We start from the raw sequence: 24,306 nt of genomic DNA, 5'->3' as shown, positions 1-24,306 counted from the left end.
ACATGGGATAGTCTTTTAGCATTCCACTTAGGACTCCCAAACCAATATCTTTCTTGCCATTTACATTCCTATTGATTAATTCCGAAACATCCCCTCATACTACCTGTAAGTCCCACTCTAGGTATCTGCACAATTGAGATGGCGATGTCCCCAATCTAATACTTCCAACATGTATCATCCGCAAATCCACTACTAGGACACCTGTGTCTTGTATTGTAACGGGAAGCATCAAACATCAACGAACACACAAAATTGTCCTTCCTCCATCCCAGGTAATACGCTTTCGAACTGCCATTTTGAAAACTTTGTGTGCGGCGTTGATTGCAGAGCTTTTCTCATCCAGGAGGTATGCAGAGGGTGCAAAAATCAGAGCCTCCCCGGTTTGCAAACGTGCGATCTCGTGAAGCGCATCAAAAGATTCTTCGGAACTCTGAATGTTACTTTGGTCGCCAATAGGTACGTGCTTCTTGATCGTCCTGTACCACTCAGGGCTTGTAAAACGATGGATAATTGTCATAGAGCAAAGGTCAATCAGCCGCGGTGAGATGGTTGGCTCCTGTGTGGAGATGATGGTCCGAACCCCTAGGTGGCGTTGCTGGCGAATAATGTTAAGGAATGTTTCGGTCAAGTCCTTGGCTGCTGGTGTTTCACTCATGTACTAAAACCTCGTATTAGATGGATCAACATAGATAGCCTTGAAGGCTTCTAACTGATATACACTGAGCCAATTTGATATATCTTACCTTGTGAGCCTCGTCTGCCACGATCATCTTACCCCGCGAGATGGGCATGCAGGAAGATATCAATAGCAATACGGAAAAGGATACACGTGGCAGCCTGATCCATGAATGGGCAAGACAAATCCAAGATAGTGATGCCACCGTCGGTGAAGTAATCACCATTGTGCTCCCCTTTGAGATCCAGATAGGAATCAAGTAGATCCAATCTCTGATGCAAAAAGGGTGTTTGCATGCGGTTTAGATTAAGCTTGTCCAGACGTCTTCTGAAATCGAGATAATCGAAATTTCCTCCCCTGTTTTCAATCGCCATTTCGCGGAGCACTCTGACTACCTGGCTCATGTACAAGGGCATCTGGCTACCATTTTCCATGGACATGAGAGATAGCATTGCACTGATGTTCAAATGGTGTGGCTTGAGTCTGAATGGTTGAACCTCAACATTTGGTATCTGGGAGTATATTTTCTTGAGATTGTAGAAATTCGACGGAGACACCAGGACTCTAACCGGGATTGAGAGTCCATGTTTCGACCATTCCGGCAAAACCGAAGAGAGGAATGCAGCTTCGCACGGCTGGGCGCTGACATTCGAAGTGTACTCATTAAAGTTGAGCACCAAGGTGGATAGTGGCTGCTTCAGAGCCCCTAAAATGGGCAATGACATGGAGCAATTCTCTAACATAGAGGTTAGCCTTATGCAAAGATGCGCGCCAAACGTCGATGTTACCGATAATGCAGCTCGTGGTATGAGATTTCCCACTGCCTTGGACCCCGCATATAAAGGCCGAGAATGGTACGTTTGTGTTTAGCATAACTCTAGGATCCTGGGGCAACACTGATGGTTGAGCCCTAAATCCACCCATAAGAGCAAATTGAGCTGGCATAACGCTCGCAGTAGAAGATATCAAAACTGCATTCTGAATATTAGTATACTCATGGTCCATGAGAATGCCATCGTCTTGATCCTTAGGTTCCAGGAAGCATATCTGCTCTGCCAGAGAAGGCACGGCCGACGCAGTGGAATATGTAGCTCTTCCATTTCCACTGTTGACCGAAAGGTAGTCCTGGAAGTCTGCATGACTTGTTATAAATAGCTAGAAGCAACAAGAAAGATATAATGACTGTCAGACCTTGTAAAATTGCATTCTCTTTCTCTTTCTCTTTCTCTTTCTCTTTCTCTTTATCTTTGCTCACAATGCCGTTGCGTATTTCTTTCTCTGGGCTCGCTTTTCTGTCACATGTTGCAGGCTGATATCTGTTAGAACCATATTTCTTTCACCAAGCTGGTCTAGTGAGAGCAATGTTCTTTCCTTACATCAGTTACTCCCTTATTCTGACTTCTGTATGTCTTTGACGGCCCAGCCTGTGTCTCTATTTTCTTTCCACTAGGGTGCTGCAGAGCGAAAGCATAGCTAAGTCTGGCGTCAACGGCAGCAACTAAGGAACGAAGTAGCACGACTTACTCGACCACGATTTGGGTGATATGACTCTTCTGGCCTGGGTATTTGGCAACGAAATTAGATTTGATTGCTTCGTTGTCGACCTGGCCCCTCTTCGTGTACATATCCCTAACAGCTTGACGTATATCAGCTTTCAGGTGCGACGGAGGCTTATTGGTCCCTGATTTCTTCTTCGCCATTTTGGGTTCTCAAGTTCTCAAATGCTATAGAGCACCCCCTGATACAAGGAATCTGAATGTATAGATGAAAGCGACGCTTGTCGCAAGAGTTGCTCATGCTGAAGGGAAGTGAACATGTGGGTCACGTGGAGTAGCCATACACCCCCAGGCTACTTGGACACCAGACAAGGCTGACACGTATCACGGCTGATGGGGCTGGGATAATTTAACATGACTCGCAAGATGCACCCTTCTCCAGGCCTTTCTCTCAATGCAGTGCACATTCAACTTGGGAGCCCAAAGGCTGATATAAAAATATGTTATTGTGCGTCAAGGCACTAAGAATCTAAGATGCTCGAGTAGATATTCCATTACACTTTGCATTGTGGAAACTCGAAAGTATGCAAATCGGTGTTCCGGATAGACTAGTTGTCAAATTGTACTGTCTGTGACATTGCATATATCGGTCGCATCCATCTCGAGATTCGTGGATTATATTCCGGTGTTTCATGATGAGAGCCTAGACAACAGTCGAATTCTGGTTGTAGGACTTGATCTTAATGTGTTCGATTGAAGATGGACTATAAAGTCATCCCGGAAGGTCATGATTGCCGTTTTATATATTCAACATGAAGATACTCAGGAACCCCTCTGCGGGGTTCCCACGGCATATTCTCGACTTCAGCGTCTCATCCACTAGATACTTACTGCTTAGAAAAATTTCACACAGTAGCATAGCAACACCTGAAAATTAAAAAGAGGGGCAAAAAGAATCCGAGTCTTTCGATATGCAGAGATGCATGGTACAAAGACAAAAAAATCTCTCCCTCGGGGAGTCGAACCCCGGTCTCCCGCGCTTGTTCCTTTTGGGATGACAAGCGGAAATCATGACCGTTAGACCAAGGAAGATGAGATTGATCGAGTTACCGCTCGACCACTTGGCTCAGTGGATGCTGTTCCGCTTTATTTATTATCCATTCAAGCAAAGTCCCCATTCTGAAGACAGAGGGTCGGGTGACTGACAGTTTCGACTTGGACAGTGGCACGTTTTTCAACGAAACAGTCACGAATTGTGCCCTTTGTTCGAGTGGTCAATATGCAGTAGAATCGTCAGGACTTATACTACTATTAAATTAACTTCCTTGACGCAGATGGACCTATTGAGTAACAACGCCACCGCACATTGCCATGTGGGCCCAGTTTCTTACTGCGTACAATCGAATTCAAGGATAATAACCCAAATGTTCCTCCAGGTTGGGTTCATTTTCACAAGGTATCTCGTGACATCAATCTACAGCCGGGATATGGTACCAGGTACAGATTACTCTACTGCGAGGAACGTCCGAGAATCGTGTGCAGAAACTTGCGAGCATCGCATGACGAAGACCAACAGCACCATTCCCCCACCTGAGCGTTTTAATCTGGGGGTGAGCCGCGAAGATACGTCCATTTATCGAATAGTAGCACATTCAGAATAATTTCCAGCAATACTTGTCGGTGATGCCGCAGATAAACGAGCAACACATCAACTGATTTATCCACGCGTACTGTCGATATCGTCATACCTCAGATGGATTGCAGAAGGTCCCACATTGAAGAGGAACGATTAAGGTCGGACCCCCGACGGCTTGACTGGGGATCTACAGGGGACCAAATCAATTACAGGGGACATGGGTTGTCCACTCGGATGAGGGCTTTCTAAGTACTCCACCAGAATCGGCAGCAACATTACCCCTTTTGGAAATATCCCCAGGAACAAGCCGCCGGGGATCGCAGAAAAGTAGCTTATGTTGGCTGTTCAAAGGCCACGATGTAACATAATCATGCACCGTTATTATCCAACTGGATTGAAGCTTTAAGCCAAGGATTGATCTTCATCCATTAGGCAACATTCGACGGAGCTTCGGTCAGTTGATAGTGATGTCCCGTTCCCCTCTTCTGTCGCATGCAGGCCTTGAAGCATCTGAGTCGCCTCCCATGTATATAAAGTCAGACCATCCCAGGTCTAAAATCCTCCTTCTAGTGTGACGAGAGAAACTAACCACCAACCTCCTCGTTTCTTGGTTCCTCAGGCCCTCTTATTCTGCTCGCTAGAATGTGGTTCTCAAGCACCGCGTGGCTGCTGCCATTGGCACTTGCAGGAAGCGTCCAGGCGCTGCCGAAAGGTGCTAAGATTGGCACAACAGCGTCGCACGTCAGGAAAGACGGAATCACTTACAACGTCTTTCAACATGCTGCCACTGGCGCCAGGTTGGAATATGTCAACAACTCTGGTATTTGTGAGACCACAAAAGGCGTGAATCAGTACAGTGGCTACTTAAGTGTAGGAGAGAATCAGAATATGTTCTTTTGGTATGAGCCTCATCCTTCTACCAATTGTAGAGGTATCTGACGGGTCATCAGGTTCTTCGAGAGTCGCAACAACCCGCAACAGGCACCTCTCTCTGCCTGGTTCAACGGCGGCCCCGGCTGCTCTTCCATGATCGGATTGTTCCAGGAGAATGGACCCTGCCACTTCGTCAACGGCGAGGAGACTCCGTCTTTGAACGAACATAGCTGGAACAACTTTGCCAATATGCTCTACATTGACCAGCCGATTGGGGTAGGCTTTTCGTATGGAGATGACCCTGTTGATAGCACGTGGACTGCTGCTCCATATGTTTGGAAGTTCCTCCAGGCCTTCTATGAGCATTTCCCACAGTACGAAAGCCGCGACTTTGGCATTTTCACCGAGGTGAGAAATTCAATTAATGTGTGGCGCGTGGACACTGGAAAATGCTGACTGAGCAAGTCATATGGCGGTCACTATGGCCCCGGCTTCGCTTCCTATATCCTGAACCAGAACAAGGCTATTGAAGCAGGCAGTCAGAAGGGTGAAAAGGTGAACCTGGTTGCTCTGGGAATAAATAATGGCATGTTCGACTCAGCGCTCCAAGAGAAGGCTTACATCACGTTTGCATACAACAATACTTACAGACAACTCATTGATGAGTCGTTGAAAGACAAGCTTCTGGGGGATTACGAGTCTCAATGCCTTCCAGCTGTTCAGAAGTGCCAACAAACTCAAACAAATGAGGACTGCCAGAACGCCGGCTCAGTGTGCGGAGAGACAGTTGAAAATCCAATCATGCAAGCGGGTGTTGACTTTGATGTCTATGATATACGAGCGCCATCCAACGATCCCAATCCGCCATCGACATACTCCAAGTATATCACAAAGCCCGAAGTAGTGAAGGCAATCGGTGCGAGATCGGATTACCAGGAATGCGCGAATGCGCCCGGCCAGAAATTCCGTGGTACCGGAGACGGTCAGTATCTCGATTATCACTTCTGGCTCCAGGATCTAACTTGAGTAGAATACCGTTCAACCCTCCCAGACTTGTCTGCGGTCATCAAGGCAGGAGTCAACGTTCTTGTCTGGGCAGGCACAGCAGACTATATATGTAATGTCGATGGAAGCATCGCTGTGGCGAATGCAGTTGATTTCCCAGGACACGACGAATTTCAGGGCAAGGCCCTTGAGGCCTATAAGGTCAACGGAAAGGAAACTGGACAGTTCAAGTCTGTCGACAATTTCCATCTCCTGACAGTAGCCGATGCTGGGCACGAAGTTCCCTACTACCGTAAGTGCATAGCGTTTACTTTTTCCATGACCCGGCATAAATTGCTAATTGGTGCAGAACCGGAAACCGCCTACCAGGCCTTTACCCAGATCCTGCAGAAGAAGCCGCTATCCTCCACATAAAATCTGTGAGTTGAGGAGTTGTCCTTGTGGAAGGCATTATAAATCAACACCAGCAGTGATGGATTCGAAATCGGATTTGTTAGGGGTCACCAGATAATATGTGTTGCTATATGGTACTTAGTTCTTGAGATCAAGTTCCCAAGCCAGCCATGGAATTGCATATAGTCATGTTATTTTATTGTAAATAAGGATGCAGGCAACAGCTTCTGTTGCCAAGAATCGTGAATACGTTGTATATCTGCCTTTATTGGTCTATGACTTAGTATAAGAGTGAAGCAAGTAGTGCAACCCGATGGAATGAAAAGCAGACTGACCTATGTTTATATATAATAATTCAAGTCTTGCTTACCCAACCATACCCTGTATACATTATTCATGGACTAGTGGAGAGAAAGTCTACCGGATACCTCATAACTAACATGGGGCACCAGCATAAGCCTTGCTTTTCAATAAGATGCGACAGCCTGCGATTGGACAGTGTTAGTCAACCCCTGTCCACAAGTTGACTAGTCCGTATTCATTTATGCAAAAGAGAGAAATATAGCCTGTAATGGGCAACTAGTTGATGCGTCCACGGTAATCTTAATCAATTAGCGCCTCATTGTATTTATAAACTATAAGCTAGGTACACGTCACATTGAGCCAAGCTCAGTTAGGCTTGCTTTCGATCAGCACAAGACACTTTCTATCCATACCAAGGGATAACTATATTTGAATATCGAAGTGAGTAATGACTATATGAGCCCAGTTTCGGACTTTATATGTGTTCACAATCACTTCACAGAGCATCCGAGTAGAATGATGCTGGTTGCAATACCAGTTGCTTCACAGTTATTGCTGGCTCCTGCTCCTTCGCCCAGCCCATAACATAGAAGTGGAGCTGAGCTACGTATGCCAGCGCATGAAAGTAAAACATTAGAGAAACAATATGACAAAGTAATTTGGCCACAGCTATACTTGCCCGCCATAATGGCCATATTCGGCTTGATCTTCATGAAAACCCCCTGTTTAATGGCAGGAGTCGATAGGCACTCTCAAATAGGCCAAGGCTATAACACGAGGTGGCAATGTGGTGGCTATATGCACATGTCCAAACCCAAGTACGTCCTGATTCCCAGTTTGTATGTGTCTCGAAGGCCAGTGGTGTGTATCCTGGTATGCTGATAGTCCGTACTTAAGTCTTGGTCAGGAATGATTGGACGGGCTTTTTTACAATTGACTCAAGTTGTTACTGTCCAAAACAAGACAAATTATCTCTGCAGCTATCCGACTCCGGTGGCGCTAATACGACGGCTGCAGAAATCACACGATCCATGGCTCTTATGAATGTGTTTTCTATGACCGATCAAGAAGATGCTATATTTAGACTGCTTCGTAACGCTGAGCAGCATCGCTTTAACCATCATCTGCGAAACGATTATTGAGGACTCGACTCCTGGGCAGGCCTATACGAGTGAGACATTTCGATCCGGAATGCCCGAGACAGACACACGGGGTAATGATCGCCCGTTAATTGCTGTGCCAAGTCCAGAAAAAACCCACATCGTCTCCTCGTCAATAAGTCCCCTGAGACATAGCCAATTAACCCTTTGCCCCCAACGCCTGATGTCATGAGCGCAGTCTCCAGCTCGACGCGAGGCTTGTCCCGGATTTTGTTTCCTTAATTTGGGGAAGCGGCCCCAGAAGTATAAATCCACTGGCACTTCCCTCCTCAGATTAACCAACTTCCTCATACTCATCACGAAGAGAAAGCCCATTGACTCTCAGTTTCGCTGCCAAAAATGAAGATCTCCGCTGCCATTTCTACTGCCCTCTTGGCCGTTAGTGCCGCTGCGTTCGACAAGAACCAACGTTAGTGATATAATTCCGTCTCACTTCCCAAACAGGATAACTAAGATCAAGTATAGCTTGGGGCAAGCGCGACTACAACTGTGTCAACGTCTTCCAGGGCATCCCTGACAACTCCACTGTCGCTCCCGGCGCCGAGATCAACATCAAGTTCGACCGCAAGTCCCAGAACTGCGAGACTCTGACCCAGTACAAAGGATCGGATTATTCCCTCTACCTCTACAACAACCCTGTTAGAAACCTTGACACTATCAAGTTCGACAAGGAAATTGCGATTAGGCAGCACGACATCCCCGAGCAGGATGGTGCTGTCACGATCACCATCCCATCTCAGGAGGAGCTCGGCACCGTTGCGGACGACAGCGTTTGGTATCTCCGTCTCTCTACCAGCTTGAACGATGCCCCACAGATGCCTACTCTCTTCAATGCCGCTGGACCTTTCGCCATTCGTGCTTAAATGTCTATGGCAGTAGTGTTCGCCACCGCAATATACTGTTGACATGAAGATGAAGGGCTATTTTGACATATACCCTTAGATTAGCGTTCCTCTTTCCGCAAATGCTTGTCATTCCTTAACGGACTCTTTCAATACAGGCAGGTATGGATGTTAATATTCTACGTCTTGGAACCCAACCACTGGGCCTTTGTTCTAATTTTGTCCATAAATTAATTGAATGTATACTTGCAAGTATATAACAGGCCTTTATTCGGCCATGTGATATTCTTGTGTGCTTCCGTAAGACTCAAACATAGATTACTTTTCCGACAGAACAGATGGCTTACATGCGAATGCGTTGGACTAGAACCCCGAACAATTAACGTGATGTTGAAAGGCCAGCTTACCCTTAAATTCCTAGTTTTCTTTTTTGCTCACATCCACATTTTTTTTTAGCTCCATCAGTGAACTCTTTAAGTAGAGAAACTCGTCATTCAATCATCAAAAGCCCAAAGTCAGCTTCCAAATCGCGTCATCGTGCCTGGGGATCGAGGAAAACCCTCTCGCCTTTTCACGGCCAACCAGTAAACCATAAATACAGCCGTCGAGTTCACAAAGCTAATCCAGATCACTTACGAATTGAGGAATAATCGGGAGAATCTTATATAGATGGAAACCCGGCCATCTGGGTAGCCGTTAGCAATACTCCAGTGCCCTTTATTGCTACAGCCACATGTGTTGTGGCGTATTGCATTTACTCAGAGGCTAATACATGTAATCCTATGTGAGAGGACGTAAAAGAACAAACTTGATGATGAGAGTATCACCCTAGTGCTGTAGTTTCTCGACAATTCAGTATATTCAATGGAATCTCATACTAGTGAACTCGACGCGCCCCGCCCACAGTTTTATCACTCATATCCCCGAATTTTCACACCGAAGAGATTCTGGGCTACTCTTCCGTCCGCATCTGCATCTTTTGACTTCTTCCCAGTATTACAGTACTCAAATCACCCACAGGTATGGCTATCGGAAAGTCCACTGCCTCCAACATTTGCGCAATGAAGATATGCCAGATTGGTATGACCAGAGCGAGACTGAATGCACCTGCCGCCTGCATATCGAGTATGTTAGATAACAAGAACATGAAAGATGGGGGGGGGAGGAGGGAATGAATGAAACGTACCATTTGAAGTCGAGAAGCAAGAGCGATCTCTCCCAGCGCCAGCTGGAAGTAGGTGGCGGCGAATAAAGAAAAAGTAATAACCAGGAGGAAAAGCGCGGTGAAAAGGCAGATGTTAGTTCGGATTGAACATATTGTGTATACAAAGGTGAGAATCGTTAAGGCGATGTAGTAAAACCCTATTGGTGTAACTGGTTAGTGACGCTACAGCTTCCACAGAAGTTGAGCGATGATACACACCAAGAGTAGCGTGATATGATGGAGTTTGCATTCCCTCCAGTGCATTGCCGGTTGGTGAGTAATGAAGCCCTGTTGCAAATAGGGGCATGAGGCCGGTCCCTTGTACGATCCAAAACGTGCCTTGATGAAGTCAGTTATGGGCAGCCGCAGAGCTAGAATCTTGCGATACGCACCGTAGGTAAAGAATAGGGCGCATGAAAACGTGTTCCCGATAATCCATTCTCCAATGCCGCCCAAAATTTGTATCAGTCCACCAAAGAAGATGAACACGGGCCTGCACCGCTGTGAGCCTCCAAATGGAGGTGGTAAGACAGACTGTAATGTACTCACAGGATTGCAGCGCCATTCTCGCCACTCCCCCTGATGCCCATCGTTATAAAGGCGTTTGGGGTGGCAGCTACCAAAAACCCGATAAGTGATATTGGAGTAGGGTTGCCTACTTGCTTACGCAAGTCACCTTTTACCGAGGGATGCTTGGGGCTCAGGTATAGCTTTTCGAATACATCGCGGGAGATAGGAAGGAATACACTCTCGGCTGTTCGAATTGGCCGAAGAGTGTCGATGTCATGCTTCTCACTGATATCACCACTCGACATGATTAAGGATGTGATATGGGCGATGACTTGATCTTGAGGATTGCTGTAGTTCAAGCAATTCTAGGCCTACAGAAAAGCTATATATACCTCGATTGTCCATAAGCTTACCCCATATTTCTTGGTTTAAGCTACATCATCATCTAACATCCCTGTATGGCCAATGCCGACCTGCATGCCGATCTGGTCAACACGGATCCGCTTTATGCGGGTATCGCGGAGAGAAATGCGGGGATAGCTCAATTTTGAGCTGTACTCGAAGGATTTAAATGGGTGAGAGCTGAATTAGAGTTATTGATAGTTGAACCTTCCCCACGTTCAGGGTACGCTGCAGCAGGGGCCAGAGATCCCGCCATGCGTTCTTAATACAGGGAGCGACAGGCTGCATTTTGTGAAGCCAAAGAAGCCCGATACATCCACCCACCCACAAATGCATGGGAGATTGCTTGCTGTTACAAAAGCGCCCATATCTTGTCTTCACTTACAACACGTTGGAGATCTGGATCAAGTGGCAAAAGGGAGAGCGGGATTGAACCGCATTTTTTTAGTAGAATACATTTTATGGTGGCGATTTTCCTCGGCCTTCCAGGAATCTACTATCAGGTGAAGCGCTAATAGTTACATGCTGGTTCTCAATACTCAGTTCCATCTGCCCGAGAGCTTAATTGTCGGTAGTTTGAGCACGGTCCTGTACCATCTGGGCTCTCATAAGCCTGGATGCTCGATTCAGCCCCTCAATGCTCTCTACCTGCTACCTGAAAAACTCAATTTGAGTCCTCACTCTTGTAATTCCCGAAAGTTCCACCCGCTCGCATCTAGCAACCTCGGTTTCGGTTAATGCGGGACTCATGGATGTCACTACGAGTATTTAGAATCCTTGGAGAACCCGCCTAACCCTCAAGTAAGATATATCATTCCACCGAACGCTTCTATCACAAAATGTACTTGATACATCACTACTTAAGAGTCAGTTTTAATAGAGTCAATAAACTGTGTATCTATCGGCAGGAATCAGGGCCATCCAGTAGCGGGACTTCCGAAGGAATTAGTCTGTCCAGCAGCAAGCAGCGCACAGACCGACAACTAGTAAAACTACCTAGATTATAGTAGCCACTAGTCGTATGTTATTTAACCTTGAAGCTTAACTTTGTTCTTATTAGAGTAGGAGTCAGTCTTTTACGCACTTCCGCTGCAGTTTCCGCCATAGCGGGTTCACAGCGGAATGCGAGCGGAATATAGCGGATTGGCGGTTTGATTTGCGGGTCGGATATGTCGATGAGTGAAGTATGCCCCGCCAATGACTGCCATCAAAATACTATATATAAAGCCAAGGCTTCGGAGGTGGTGACGTGTCATTTTCTAGCAATTCTAGATGGTCAGTACGCTGACTAGCAGTGGAATTAGTGTGGGGGATGTTTCGCACATATTCTTGAGATTGGCAGCTTGTCGTGCGGGTACAAAGCTTCGTTCCAACCCGTAGTCTAGACTCTTCAACTAGGCTGTAGGCCATGCACATGGGCATCTAGAGCATTTGTGTGTCCCACGTATGACCGTAGGATTTTGGACTTGGGGAACCCACTTTGCCCCCAGCCCTACATGGTATACCAGGCTTGTTGGGCCGTACTGCAACAACCGATAAGCCGAGGTTAGGCAGTACTGCGGTTATTATGTAGAATTGTAACCTCGCTTCACTGTTGATGATCGTCTGTCTTAGCCTTAACTTGATCCGCTTGTAACCGATGATGGCAGGACATAGAATCCGGAATAGACGCGGTAGTGGTACACTTTATCACAAAAGAGCGTTGAGAATATGCTGCTGTTCTTGGTCTACCACCTCTTCCTTACCCCTGTCAGGAAGACTTTGGCCGTCCTGAAATTAAACAAATAGACCAGATAGATTCCTAGAAGCAGCATTATTAATGGCATACAAGTAGAAATTTTATGACGCAGTCTACGGTGAGATATAGTCTGATGATGGCCTTGGCTGTAGTTGCTAGTAAGTAGGAGAATGATGAATGAGGAAGCAGAGTACCGAGCCACCAACGAAGAAAGCAACGTGATGACTTCGCAGCGTGTCGAAGAGCGAAAAACGTCTTTTATATTTGTACTTGTCAAAGCCTATCAACACTTCAATGAAAACGAAATGGAAACAGAACATTCTGGCTTATGTTCAAGTGATTCTTTTTGAAATTGGTATATAAGGTTCAATTTATGACCTCTCTTTTCATTCCTACCCCTAAACGTAAGACCCCGACGCACAGTCACTCCGCCCACATCTACACAACATACCGATAAGTACTGGGTAGTCCAATAATGAACAGAGGATTGTCAGCTAGATGAAATGACTATTTGCATAAGTAGAATAAAAGGGATTAGCATCTTGAAAGCAAGTCAGTAACAGAAGTTGAAAATTAGTAGAGGTCATAGATCAGATGGGATACCCAACCCGAAGAAGCTCTTGAAGAGCCCTGATCGTAGAGAAGGAAATATATGGAGCATAGTATAAAACGCACCACTGGAAGCCGAGTTAGAAAAACCACCTTCAAGGGCTAGGGAAGGAGTCAGGAAGTAAACATAATAAGCCCAGTACTCGGATTGCAGATTACAGATGAACAACACGTGGTAACATAGTATTTACCCTGGGAAATACTCTCGACTACAAGTCACCAGCTCGTGCCGATTGAGTCCCTGCCCTGGGGTATGGTTATGTCTTTTTCGGTAGCGACAAGCTGAACATTCCAGAACCATGTCATACTACACGCCAGACAATATGAAGATCAATCTGAAGTCCGGATAATCGACTAGTCCGATCCCGAGATTTTACCGTCTTTCTCATTTAAAGCGGTTATGTTTACTGCTTTAGAGTGGTAGCCACCTGTTATTTGATTCACCGTGATAAGATCAATAAGATTAACAGCAATACAAGACGGCCAAACCGAACAAACAGAAATGCTCTAATGGTTCATTTACCTCAGAAAGAGAGCTGCTATCTATTTATTTAAAGTTCATATTGAAGGTTTTAGCGATGCGTTCCTCGTTCTGCTTCAGTGTTCACATTAGAATAAGGTAACCTTTTCAGATAGGTCTTGCCAGCCAAAGTTTACGGTAATAGCAACACATTACCTGCCGTACACGAGGGAAAGATATTTTAGTGTATAATTCTCTGCACAATTCTCACATATGGTGCAGTAATATGTACAGCCAGCACATGGAGGCTAGGGTTTGATAGGGATAAGCAGAAGCGGTAATTCCGACCTCGGGATGCCGAGGAGGGAAAACATACCGCGATCAGTGTCCGGCGTACTGGAATATTCGCAGTGGGTATAATGCCCGCGTTGTAAATATTGGCCTCTATTTTTCCGTCTTTACTGTGTACTCCATATGTCATTCATAATGCTGAGTTCACCCACTCGGGTATTTCTGAGGGGAAACGTGAATTCGTGGATTAGCGGTCAGGAAATTAACCGCCAGCTGGAGGTTGGTCTGAGAAGGCCGAGGTTTTACCTAGCGCATGAAGAATCTTCTCTTAGCTTGGTGTTATTTTTTATTTGCTTTTTTGTGCACCGCGCTAATGAAAATCTATGCATATACTACTAAATTTCAGGTAAGGCAGCAAATATTGAATGAAAAGCAACTTGTCATACCCGTCGGAAGTCAAGGTCTATATCATGGGGTATATCGTATACTCTAAAAGCAGGAAAAGAAAACAAGAATTTAATACAGGAGAAGCTGATCCGTAACAAATATCAAGTGACATGCTCCTTTTCCTCCTCCTTTGGAATTCTCACCCAGACCACAGTTACCAGTGCAGCTAGTAACTGGCATGCCAACGCAAACCACCAAATGGCCCGAAGTCCAATCAGGCCTACATCCCCATCTGGACTCGGATCGACTTTAGTTCCAATCGCATCAGCAATACTTGTGATAATCGCCGAGGAGAGGTTCTGGTTTGTGACTAATAGACTGGCTGCACTGCCTTGATAGGACCGAGGAACATTGCTCGTGATGAATATGGAGGCAGCGGCGAAAGCCATATCCGGTCCGAACGTCACAAGCTACGCCGGGAAAAGATAAGGCCCAGTAAATCGTATCTGGAGTTTGCGGAAGGAAGAATGCCGGTCCGAGGGTGAACGCAAACATTGATACAATATAGATATAATGGCCGGGAACCAGATGCAGGATACGACTCACGATGAAAGTGGCGATGATGCCGACAATCGCATTAGGGATGTGGTATAGTGCCACTGCAATAGGCGTCGCATGTTGAATTCTCAACCAAAACTGAATTGCATAGAACTGCCATGCCCCGAAAAATGAACCGAATCCTAAAAAGTAGGCCACCATAAGAGGAGTAAAGCCTTTCGTCCGCCACAGACGACTGGGAATCAATGGCCGCGCCACATATCGTTCCGCGACGAACAGGCAAATAAGAAAAACGATGCCGAGTGCGACTAACACGCACGTATAGACCGACCATTTAGTGACTGACCCTTGGGTTAAACCGAATAGGAGACAGACGCAGCCTGCAATGGCAAACAGGGCTCCTATATAATCGAACTGACGCAGAGTGGGTGCTTCTGCGCCTTCCACATCGGCAACGGGACGAAGAGGAGGAATTGAAAAGAATGCAGCGACAGCACACAAACCAGTGAGAATGGCATTCACACCGAAAATCCAGGGAAGGTTTCCGTGGAGAAGACCACCTTCAATGGCCCCCAAACTGAATCCTAACGGTGCCGTAGCGCTGATAGCAGCAAAAACACGGTTCTTGCGTATACCAGGGCTATAGAGGCGTCCAAGAACACTCATTGAGCCGGAAACCAAAACACCAATAGCGAGTCCTTGCATTGCTCTCACGATGAAAAACAAAACTTCTCGAGACGGATCAAGGGAAAAGGCACCGACCACGTTCCAAATAGTAAGCCATGCAAATGCTCCCACGATCGCACGCCGAGGTGGAGTCAAATCCAACAGAGAGCCTGATACAACAACTGACACCCCATTAGAGCAAGCGTAGGCCCCTACGAGCCATGGGAGCGAGGTATTTCCGATTCCCAGAGCCTTCTTCAGCTGCAACTGCACCACCAACATGTTGCCAAGCAAGAATGAAAAGAGCATCAGACCTGCCGAGCAGACGAGGACGAGTACGATCTCTGCTGTAAAGCTTGGTATTTCTGGAGGGCGTCCTTGCGATGGCTTTGGGGGTGGCGATGCCGACTCATCTGCCATATCACGGCCACGGATGGCGGATGGTCGCCGGTTGTGCAACCCATCAACCACCGCTGCTCGACCTCTTCTCTCTTCCAATTCAAATTCATCTCCACTCTCAGCCGCCTGAGTAATCGTTGTCGGTAACTTTTTCAGCAGGTCCTCGTTATTGACAGGCTTAGGTCCTAGCAGAGGATCCGGGGTCTGCGCGCCCGTGGCAGGAGTTGAGGCCGTTCTGTTATTAAACGAGAACGAGGACCTGGTTGACAGCGGAGCGGAATCAAAGCCGTCATTGCGAATGGTAGCAACTGTCGGGGCATTTACGCCGTCGACCGGCGTCGGGTTAGGTTCTTGATGTTGCCCTGGTTGCATCTTGACAACTACACCTCCGCGAGGTGGATGCCAATAGTGATTCGGTTTCCTTTTGTTATTTTTTCGAAGTAATATTCGGTATAAATGAACTAACTACCAAGGACTGGGAATAACAGCTTTCCCTTGTGCAGTATAAGAAATTTACGGCAATCTACAAAGTATCGCCAGCGTAGCCGAGCGACGATGGTCTATATATGTTATTATCGGAAACCAGAATCCAGGGCATATGATAAAGCACCACAAGTTGTCGTGGCAAAGGTACAGAGGATCCACAAATAGATAAGATTTTGAAGATTTTTGCATGGCGCGGTGGATCATCGACCATGATCCACTACACCCTTACTGAGGGATTGCGCGTAGAGCATTTGCCCGACTTTGAGGGTAGGTGGGTCGGGCGATCCATTCAAAATCATGGCGTGGATCACGTCAACTGTGAATTCCGAAGACTTGTCCGAGCACATCGTTGGGCCCAGGTAGATTATGGAGCTTGACAACGAAGCTGGGCGGTCAGATACGGCTGGTGTTAATATAGATCTTGACTTGTAACTTCAAACAAAACTGCATGGGCATTGCCTAAATAGGTAGTAACCCTATCGCTTAGTCGAATTTGATATCAGCCGGCGGGTCCTTCGGCATCATCAGCCCTGGGTAAATTGAATTTTGCCATTCATATTATCCGATGATATTATACTGTTCCTATCTTCAGAACACTATTCACCATTGAGATTCTGTATAGCGCCGCAACCCACTTGTCGAACTTTTGATATGAAACAGGATTTGGAATTTGTGTGGTTGGGTTTCCTGCATAGCAGACGATCATCGACATCCTACATATGCAACCACTGACGATCATCCGCCCCTTAAATTCACACCGCACATGAACGCAGGTTATCCGACATGGTTTCATTCTTGCTTCAGGAACGCGTACGCTGCTTATCAAAACAATAATCCCAGCAGAGTCCAAAAATATCACTGACTATTCCCGCCACTCACTTCTGATTATTTCAGTACCCGTGATATCCTTATATTTGCTTCCACCCTTTCATAAATGTCTTCATCATCATTTTCAAGCCTTCTTAGGGTATTTCCAGTTTCGGATATATTCTGCATCTAAACCATTGTCGAATGCCTCTTGCTTAGCAGCTAGTTGCTGATTGATCAACTTTTCTCGGACATGAGACGCCGTGTTGCCGAGGGATCCTACACGGTCAATAGCATCGATGGCAAGACTGTATCGGTCGGTCTGGTTCCTAACGGCTAGTTCGAACGGAGTATCGATGTTACCCTTTTCTCTGTACCCTCTCACATGTAGGTTATGTTGCCCCGGTCGCTTGTAGGTTAGACGGTGGATGAGCCAAGGGTACGAATGGAAGTTGAAGATGATCGGCTTATTGTCAGTAAAAACAGCCTTCCATTTTCGGTCGGGCATGCCATGCGGGTGGTCTTTCTCGTTGATGAGCCGGAATAAATCGACTACGTTCACGAATCGGACCTTGAGTTGGGGAAGATGTTCGTTCAACAACGCCGTTGCGGCGAGAGCCTCATGGGTGGGTACATCGCCACACGAAGCCATCACAACATCGGGCTCTTGGCCTTGATCATTACTTGCCCAGTCCCATATTCCAAGACCTTTGGTGCAGTGTTCAATGGCTTCATCCATACTGAGAAATTGGATGTGTTCTTGCTTGTCAGCAACAACCACATTGACGTAGTTGACGCTGCTGAAACAGTGATTCATAACTGAAAGAAGCGTGTTCCCGTCGGGTGGCAGATAAATTCGAACCACCTCCGGGCTCTTGTTTGCAACAACATCCAGGAAACCAGGGTCCTGATGGGTGAAGCCATTGTGGTCTTGCCTCCAGACGGTCGCGGTCAGGAGGATATTGAGAGACGCGACCTTTGCACGCCATTCCACTTCTAAGCACTTTTCAATCCATTTGCAGTGCTGATTAACCATGGAATCAATGACGTGGATGAAAGGCTCGTAGCTGTTTAGTATACCATGGCGACCGGAAAGCACATACCCTTCCAGCCAGCCTTCGCAGGTATGTTCACTGAGCATCTCCATTACCCGACCTTCGTAGGCCAGGTTTCCTCCATCCTTATCTTCTTCAAAGTAGTCACCCATCCAAACCTTCTTGCCGGCTTTATAAATCTCTGCAAGCTTGTTTGACTCTGTTTCATCCGGACCAAATACACGGAAAGTGGTCATATTTTCTTTGACCACATCCCTCAAATACTTTGACATATTTGTCATGCTCCCTCGTACAGAAACTCCGGGGTCAATGTCTTCGAGAGCATAGTCCCGGAAATCTGGCAGTTGAAGAGGCCTGCGAAGTATACCGCCGTTGCCGACAGGGTTAGCACTCATACGAGCATTGCCTGAGGGCGCGAGCGCTTTCAGCTCGGCAATGAGCTTGCCATCTTTGTCAAAAAGCTCCTCGGGCTTGTAACTCTTCATCCACGTCTCAAGAAGCTTCAGATGAGCAGGGTTCGTCAGGACATCAGTTATCGGGATTTGATGAGAGCGCCAAAAGCCCTCAAGCAGCTTTCCGTCAATCTCCCTTGGAGCAGACCACCCTTTGGGACTCCGGAGAACAATCATCGGCCAGCGGGGTCGGAATGGCTTCTTCGACTCCCTTGCTTGCTTTTGAATTTTTTTGATCTCCACAACGCAGTGTTCCAGTGTAGCTGCCATTGCTTGATGCATGCTTTCTCTATCATTGCCTTCCACAAAATTTGGCGTCCATCCATAGCCCACAAACAGCGCTTTTAGTTCTTCATGGCTGATGCGAGCAAGGACGGTCGGGTTGTTGATTTTGTATCCGTTGAGATGGAGGACAGGGAGAACGGCTCCGTCGGTGCATGGGTTGAGGAATTTAGTGCTATGCCAACTAGTCGCAAGTGGACCAGTCTCTGACTCTCCATCCCCGACCATCGTCAATGTAATGAGGTTGGGATGGTCAAAGACACTTCCAAAGGCGTGAGAAATCGAGTATCCCAATTCACCACCCTCGTGAATAGATCCCGGCGTTTCCGGGGTCGCATGTGAACCAATGCCTCCTGGAAATGAGAATTGCTTAAAGAACCTCTGCATACCCTTTTCGTCTTCGGACTTGTCCGGATACACTTCGGAGTAAACTCCCTCCAGATATGAATTCGAGAGAACAGCTGGGGCACCATGGCCAGGACCGGAAACGAAGAGGACATCCAAATCATACTTTTTGATCAGGCGGTTCATATGAATCCAGGTAAAGGACTGGCCGGCATCCGATCCCCAGTGACCGAGCAGCCGAGCTTTGAGGTGTTCCACCTTTAGGGGCTCCTTAAGCAGGACATTGTCTCGCATATAGAGCATGCCCAAGCATAGATACATACTTGCTCGGAAGTATGCGTCCATTTTGCGGGCTTCATCTGCGTCCAAGGGCTGCCCCTTGACAGTGGAGCGGGTGGCTCCATACGCGCTGATGTTGTCATCGGATTCGCTGCTGGGCGCCATTCTGAGATATGACAAGGCTATTAGACTTCGAAATGTCTTGAAATTTGATTAAATAATAGTAACATATATTATAAGCTACTTAGTGTCGAGTTCGAGTGTTGGAGAAGTCAATCCTCCAAGGGTGCTCCCAGCATAAACTCAACATGAACACTGGATTGATATTTAAATCCATGACAGGGCAATAATATAGCTGATGAGAGTACCCTGACGTAGTTTTTCGTTTGTTGCGTGGTTTCGGAAGCTCAGGATATGGGACGGAGTCGATGACGTCCAGCGTACCATCCGTCAAGCTTCCAGACCCAACCTCATAACCTGTTTTTTTTACATAAGTGCATATTTAGTACGGAGTAGTACTAGTAGGCCACTCCTAGTATTTTATTCTTCTGTGCCAGTAATTGACCTTTTTTATTGGGCTAGCGGGCACTGGCTTCCCACCTAGAGACAGCGAATAACAGCGAAGTATAAGATAATTGCACCACTTTAGCTTCGCGAAAAGGCACCCTTGGTGGGGAAAGAAGCTTGCATACTAGGAGCTCAAAGCTCTAGCTAGTACCACGTCTTGCCAGGAATGAGATACTTCACCTCTTCCAAGCGGTACATACGCACACTATATTCTGGACGATATTACCATAGTGTCAGCTTGAAAAGGATGTAGCACGAGATGGTCGTTGCACGAGATACCCTTAAAATATCGGGCAGGGTATATTAATCTTGGAGTATTAGTCTATATTTAAACTCAGGTCATGGAGTATTGAGCTCTGAAAAAGTTGATGTGTGTCTGGAGAAGTTCTAATAAATCTCCCACAGTCAGTCCGGGGAACTGTACCCGAGATCCTCTATCCGCAACATTCAGACTCGAGCGATCAAGCGATCGCCTTCTTTCATCAATTTCCCGGAGTGAATGCAAGCGTTCGCACTCAAGACATGCATCATTTGCAGATTTGACCATTGTTCATCATGCCCTAACTAAAATGACCGGCTCAACGAGAAAGATGGCGTCCGACGCCTACAACGCTAGGGAGCTACTTGGAGCTGTCCTTTGCTCTCCGTCGTAATGAAGGCGCTCAAACAGTTATCAAAAGCGGTTTAGATATCTAGCTTCGAAGACATACAGCTATAGAACGTTTTAGAAATGGCTGGAAGAGGAATTCCATCCGAAGTCTCTCCATTCTCCGCCGGCACTACAACTTGACTTGTAACACATCTTGGATTAAATTTACACCCCAGTTTGGCCATTGCTCATACATATCGATCACTGATCAGTGCTAAGTGCTTCATAAGATTTTTCAAACACCAGCGACAACTTCTCAGCCATTTAACCTGGAAATCTATTCTTGTCCTAGGGTGAGCGGCAAGAGAAATGGGTTGGTGCATAGCTCTTACATGGTTTTTCGCTCATATACTGTGATACCGTCTAAATCTACTACAGCTCTACCATCATGCGAGCGGATGCTCAAGAGTACTTGTTTCTACTATTTTGCTGTCACTTCCATGCCGCGTGGGTCGAACTCGGGTACACGTACCCGAGTCGGAAAAAATTATCTAGCCGCTGAAAGGGCCAGTATATATGGCCTCTACAGTCCGAATTAGGGGGCTAGTCATTTTTATCTCTTGTATAACTTCCGGCAATTCTCTTGGTGTCATTTAACCGTATCAATTGATGCGTCACCTGTGGTCGCGCACTATCTATTGTAAAGGCCATCATAGTTCAACACCCCGGGCAACAATTTTAGCGGTTTACCAACGGAAAGCGTTCTGTTGCCAGGCGAGGGTTTTGAATTCAGCAACGCAGGAAACCTATTCCAGACTCTTGATCAAATATAAAATGGCCCAGTCAGCATTAACTTCGTCATTGCGCTTTGCAGATGTGAGCTTCAATAAGAATCACCAAACGCCTGAGTACTTGCTTACCACCGAAACAGGTCGCCGTTACATACACCGCAGACCAATTTCAGGGCATCTATCGAGGCAAACAGTACCATGAATCAGACTTCGCAGAAGTCCTTAAACGTGCCAAAGAGTATGGCTGCGACAAGATGATGCTCACTACCATGACCCTTCCAGGAGCTCATGAGAACTTGAAAGTTGTGAAAGAATTTCCGGACATGTGCACTATGACATTAGGGGTGCATCCGTACCATGCGGCCGAGATATACGTTGAAAATGATGGAAGGGAGTATCTTGGAAACCTTCGCAAGCTTGGAGAAACCCTTCGAGCCGAGAATCCGTCGCCACTGGTAGCCTTCGGAGAAATTGGACTTGATTATGAATATTTGGACCGTGCCGACAAAGCGACCCAGCAGCGTGCTTTCCGCGACCAGCTGGAACTGGCTATCGAATTTCAATTACCTCTTTTTCTGCATGTGCGCGAGTCGTGCGCCGATTTCATTTCGATCATCCGACCTTACCTGTCCAAGTTGCCGCGCGGCGGGTTGGTGCATTCTTTCGCTGGGTCGAAAGAGGAGATGTTGCAGTTGGTTGAGCTGGGCTTTGACATCAGTGTCAATGGTGTTTGTTTCCGTACTGAAGAACAACTGGAGATGGTCCGGCATATTCCCTTGGACAAACTGCAGCTTGAGACCGATGCTCCGTGGTGTGAGATTCAAAACAATGACGAGAAAATTGCCCCATTTCTCGCCAATGCAAAGCCGCTACCTCCATCTCGCAAGCACAATAAATTTATTCTGGGACAAATGGTCAAGACGAGAAATGAAAGCTGTACGATTGAACGTGTTGCTCTGGTTGTGGCAGGCTTGAAAGGTATTTCACTGGAGGAGATCTCACAGGCGGCGTGGAATAACAGTGTTAGAATGTTCGGCTTAGGAGTACAGGGTCAGTGATCTTGAAATAATCCTGTTTACATTTACTATAGAGTATCGAGTACATAGAGATTATGCGCATATAGACATGATATTCACGTTCGAGCAGACGCCGTGCCTTTACATGTACAGTACGTTTAATCTCGATATATGACGTCTAATGCAGGTTGTAGTTCCTTGAGAGTGTAAATAGCATACCCTGAAGACATTTAGTGCACATAGTAGGCGAAACACTGTGCTTATGAATCTTGAGCGACATACAACGGCCATTTGGGAATGATACTGTTCATGTATTTAGTATGTAGTATGTAGTACCATAACCACATAGTCGGGAGGAAGGAACGAGACAATCGCACGCTCTGGTCGGTTAGTAAGATAGCAAAAGAGATACTCTCCAACCTGGTATAGGGTGCTAACTCGAAAATCCATGCTATCTGGTATGTACTGCCCGAGGCTCCCAGGCTCCCGGCCCTCGGAGTATAAACCCCCCCCTCGTCCCCCTTCACATAGCCTCTTCTCTATGTTTTCCCTCCTTGACTCTGACTCCAACGACCAGCACAGCAACCCGTCTGTTCGATAGCCAGTTCAAGTAATCTTCCTGATGCTATTGCAACATATCCCCAAGACTCACATCGTGCTCAAATCCCAACTCGGTGTCTTCGTCGCAACAATAATGTAAACTACCCAACAGCCTCACGCGGAATCCTGCCTCACAGTAGACGAAATCATACAACCATTTCTGACGGAATGCCTCGACGTTTGATCGGACGCATCAGGTTTTGCAGCCCGGAACGCCGCCTCGATAATCCCCAAGTTCTGGAGGAAGTTGTCTCTCCAAGCACAGAGCGTCTTGCCATAATGCGGTCCAATGTTCATAACCTAGGCAACTTCTAACTTGCCATTCGATCCATTGTGTACCGCACCCAGGAGAGCATGGAGGGTTGGGAGGTAACCCCCAGGGAAGATATATCGGTCGATAAAGGTCGGTACACTGTATTTGGACCGGCGTATCTGCGCCGACGTGCTCGAACATCCCAATCGAGATTACATGATCGTAGTACCATTCATTACTTTCAGGCCCAGTTGCGGATCGATAATCCTGAAGAAGGATTTGAACACGTTCCTTATTTGACCCGTTTTTCCGCAACTCTATTCTGATTATCGGATAGAGTCAGGGCTGTTACTCGACACCCGGTCGTGTGAGCTGCTGCGATGGCTACATCTCCCTATCCGCATCCCATTTCGAGAACATGTTGGTCCGCTGATATCTGGGCTTTCTGTAGTAGACGCTGGACATTTTACTTTGCTTGCTACTTCTAAGGCCTCAGTGGGATCCCCGCTCCAGTAGTCGCAAGAGCGGTCTATGTCTGGAGAAAGAAAGTCCCTTCCAATACTTCAGCTAGTCATTAACACATTCCTTCCCACGGCGCAAGAGCATTGTGTCTCAAATCGTCACCTATGAGACCGCACAGTGAGAGACTAGTTGTCTCACCGCACTACAGAGAGAGACATATCATGTCAGAAATGAGATATCATCTGTAGAAAGGGCTGGCACCTCAGGGCTAGGTCTTTGCCTCGGATTACCTTTTCCGGTATAGCGGACCAGCTCCGCCCGAGATCTGCACTAGTCCCAAACTGGCAGGCTTCGATAAGAATCCGCGGAATTAATAATCCCAGCATTGCTGACACAGAGCCTGTATAACTCGTAACTATATATACTCACCATTTCCATATAAAGCAATGCGCCGATAAGCCCAACAACCCCCTCTACACACGTTACAATCAGTACCCTACCGATCAGACAGAGGACATATCAGCATCCAGCCAACACAAAATGGCAGACACAGACGACCTCACGCTAACAATCCACCACCAAAGCAAACCGCACACCCTCACCCTCCCCTCCACCTCGACGCTCGAAGACCTTTCCAACACAATAGCCACAACACTCCACATCCCCCCAGAAACGCAAAAGCTCCTCATATCCCCGAAACCCGGCATGCAAAAG

At 46.8% G+C, this 24,306-nt stretch overlaps 7 protein-coding genes across 7 annotated transcripts; 3 read left to right on the top strand and 4 right to left on the bottom strand.

Annotated features, from left to right (window-relative positions):
* Positions 1-235: 235 nt before the first annotated feature.
* On the bottom strand, positions 236-2,376 carry ANOM_008921 (uncharacterized protein; the record flags this gene model as incomplete). The annotated part of the gene is made up of 7 exons (XM_015554177.1): positions 236-658; positions 744-757; positions 816-1,412; positions 1,465-1,809; positions 1,868-1,985; positions 2,053-2,149; positions 2,201-2,376. The coding sequence occupies 7 exons, from the start codon at positions 2,374-2,376 to the stop codon at positions 236-238; spliced, it is 1,770 nt and encodes a 589-aa protein (XP_015404143.1).
* A 2,074-nt stretch (positions 2,377-4,450) lies between these two features.
* On the top strand, positions 4,451-6,100 carry cp6 (putative carboxypeptidase S1; the record flags this gene model as incomplete). Its single annotated transcript, XM_015554176.1, has 5 exons — positions 4,451-4,707; positions 4,759-5,089; positions 5,147-5,663; positions 5,712-5,978; positions 6,036-6,100. The coding sequence occupies 5 exons, from the start codon at positions 4,451-4,453 to the stop codon at positions 6,098-6,100; spliced, it is 1,437 nt and encodes a 478-aa protein (XP_015404142.1).
* A 1,661-nt stretch (positions 6,101-7,761) lies between these two features.
* On the top strand, positions 7,762-8,405 carry ANOM_008919 (uncharacterized protein; the record flags this gene model as incomplete). The annotated part of the gene is made up of 2 exons (XM_015554175.1): positions 7,762-7,951; positions 8,008-8,405. Coding segments are annotated over 2 exons (477 nt in total), but the record flags the coding sequence as incomplete, so codon positions are not given.
* Positions 8,406-9,336: 931 nt separating this feature from the next.
* Positions 9,337-10,463, bottom strand: ANOM_008918 (putative plasma membrane ammonium transporter (Ato3); the record flags this gene model as incomplete). The annotated part of the gene is made up of 5 exons (XM_015554174.1): positions 9,337-9,498; positions 9,571-9,746; positions 9,808-9,927; positions 9,981-10,081; positions 10,138-10,463. Coding segments are annotated over 5 exons (879 nt in total), but the record flags the coding sequence as incomplete, so codon positions are not given.
* A 3,683-nt stretch (positions 10,464-14,146) lies between these two features.
* On the bottom strand, positions 14,147-15,980 carry ANOM_008917 (putative efflux pump antibiotic resistance protein; the record flags this gene model as incomplete). Its single annotated transcript, XM_015554173.1, has 2 exons — positions 14,147-14,455; positions 14,592-15,980. 2 exons carry the CDS (start codon positions 15,978-15,980, stop codon positions 14,147-14,149), a joined length of 1,698 nt encoding a protein of 565 aa, XP_015404140.1.
* Positions 15,981-17,046: 1,066 nt separating this feature from the next.
* ANOM_008916 (phosphoketolase family protein) lies at positions 17,047-19,479 on the bottom strand (the record flags this gene model as incomplete). The annotated part of the gene is made up of 1 exon (XM_015554172.1): positions 17,047-19,479. One exon carries the CDS (start codon positions 19,477-19,479, stop codon positions 17,047-17,049), a length of 2,433 nt encoding a protein of 810 aa, XP_015404141.1.
* Positions 19,480-21,304: 1,825 nt separating this feature from the next.
* ANOM_008915 (TatD family hydrolase) lies at positions 21,305-22,319 on the top strand (the record flags this gene model as incomplete). The annotated part of the gene is made up of 2 exons (XM_015554171.1): positions 21,305-21,346; positions 21,402-22,319. The coding sequence occupies 2 exons, from the start codon at positions 21,305-21,307 to the stop codon at positions 22,317-22,319; spliced, it is 960 nt and encodes a 319-aa protein (XP_015404139.1).
* Between the last annotated feature and the right edge of the window lie 1,987 nt (positions 22,320-24,306).

This window comes from Aspergillus nomiae, assembly GCF_001204775.2.
Source record: "Aspergillus nomiae NRRL 13137 chromosome Unknown contig00284, whole genome shotgun sequence".
Lineage (NCBI taxonomy): Eukaryota > Fungi > Ascomycota > Eurotiomycetes > Eurotiales > Aspergillaceae > Aspergillus > Aspergillus nomiae.
Note: the sequence above shows the minus strand (reverse complement) of the source record. Positions and strands in the feature narration are given on the sequence as shown.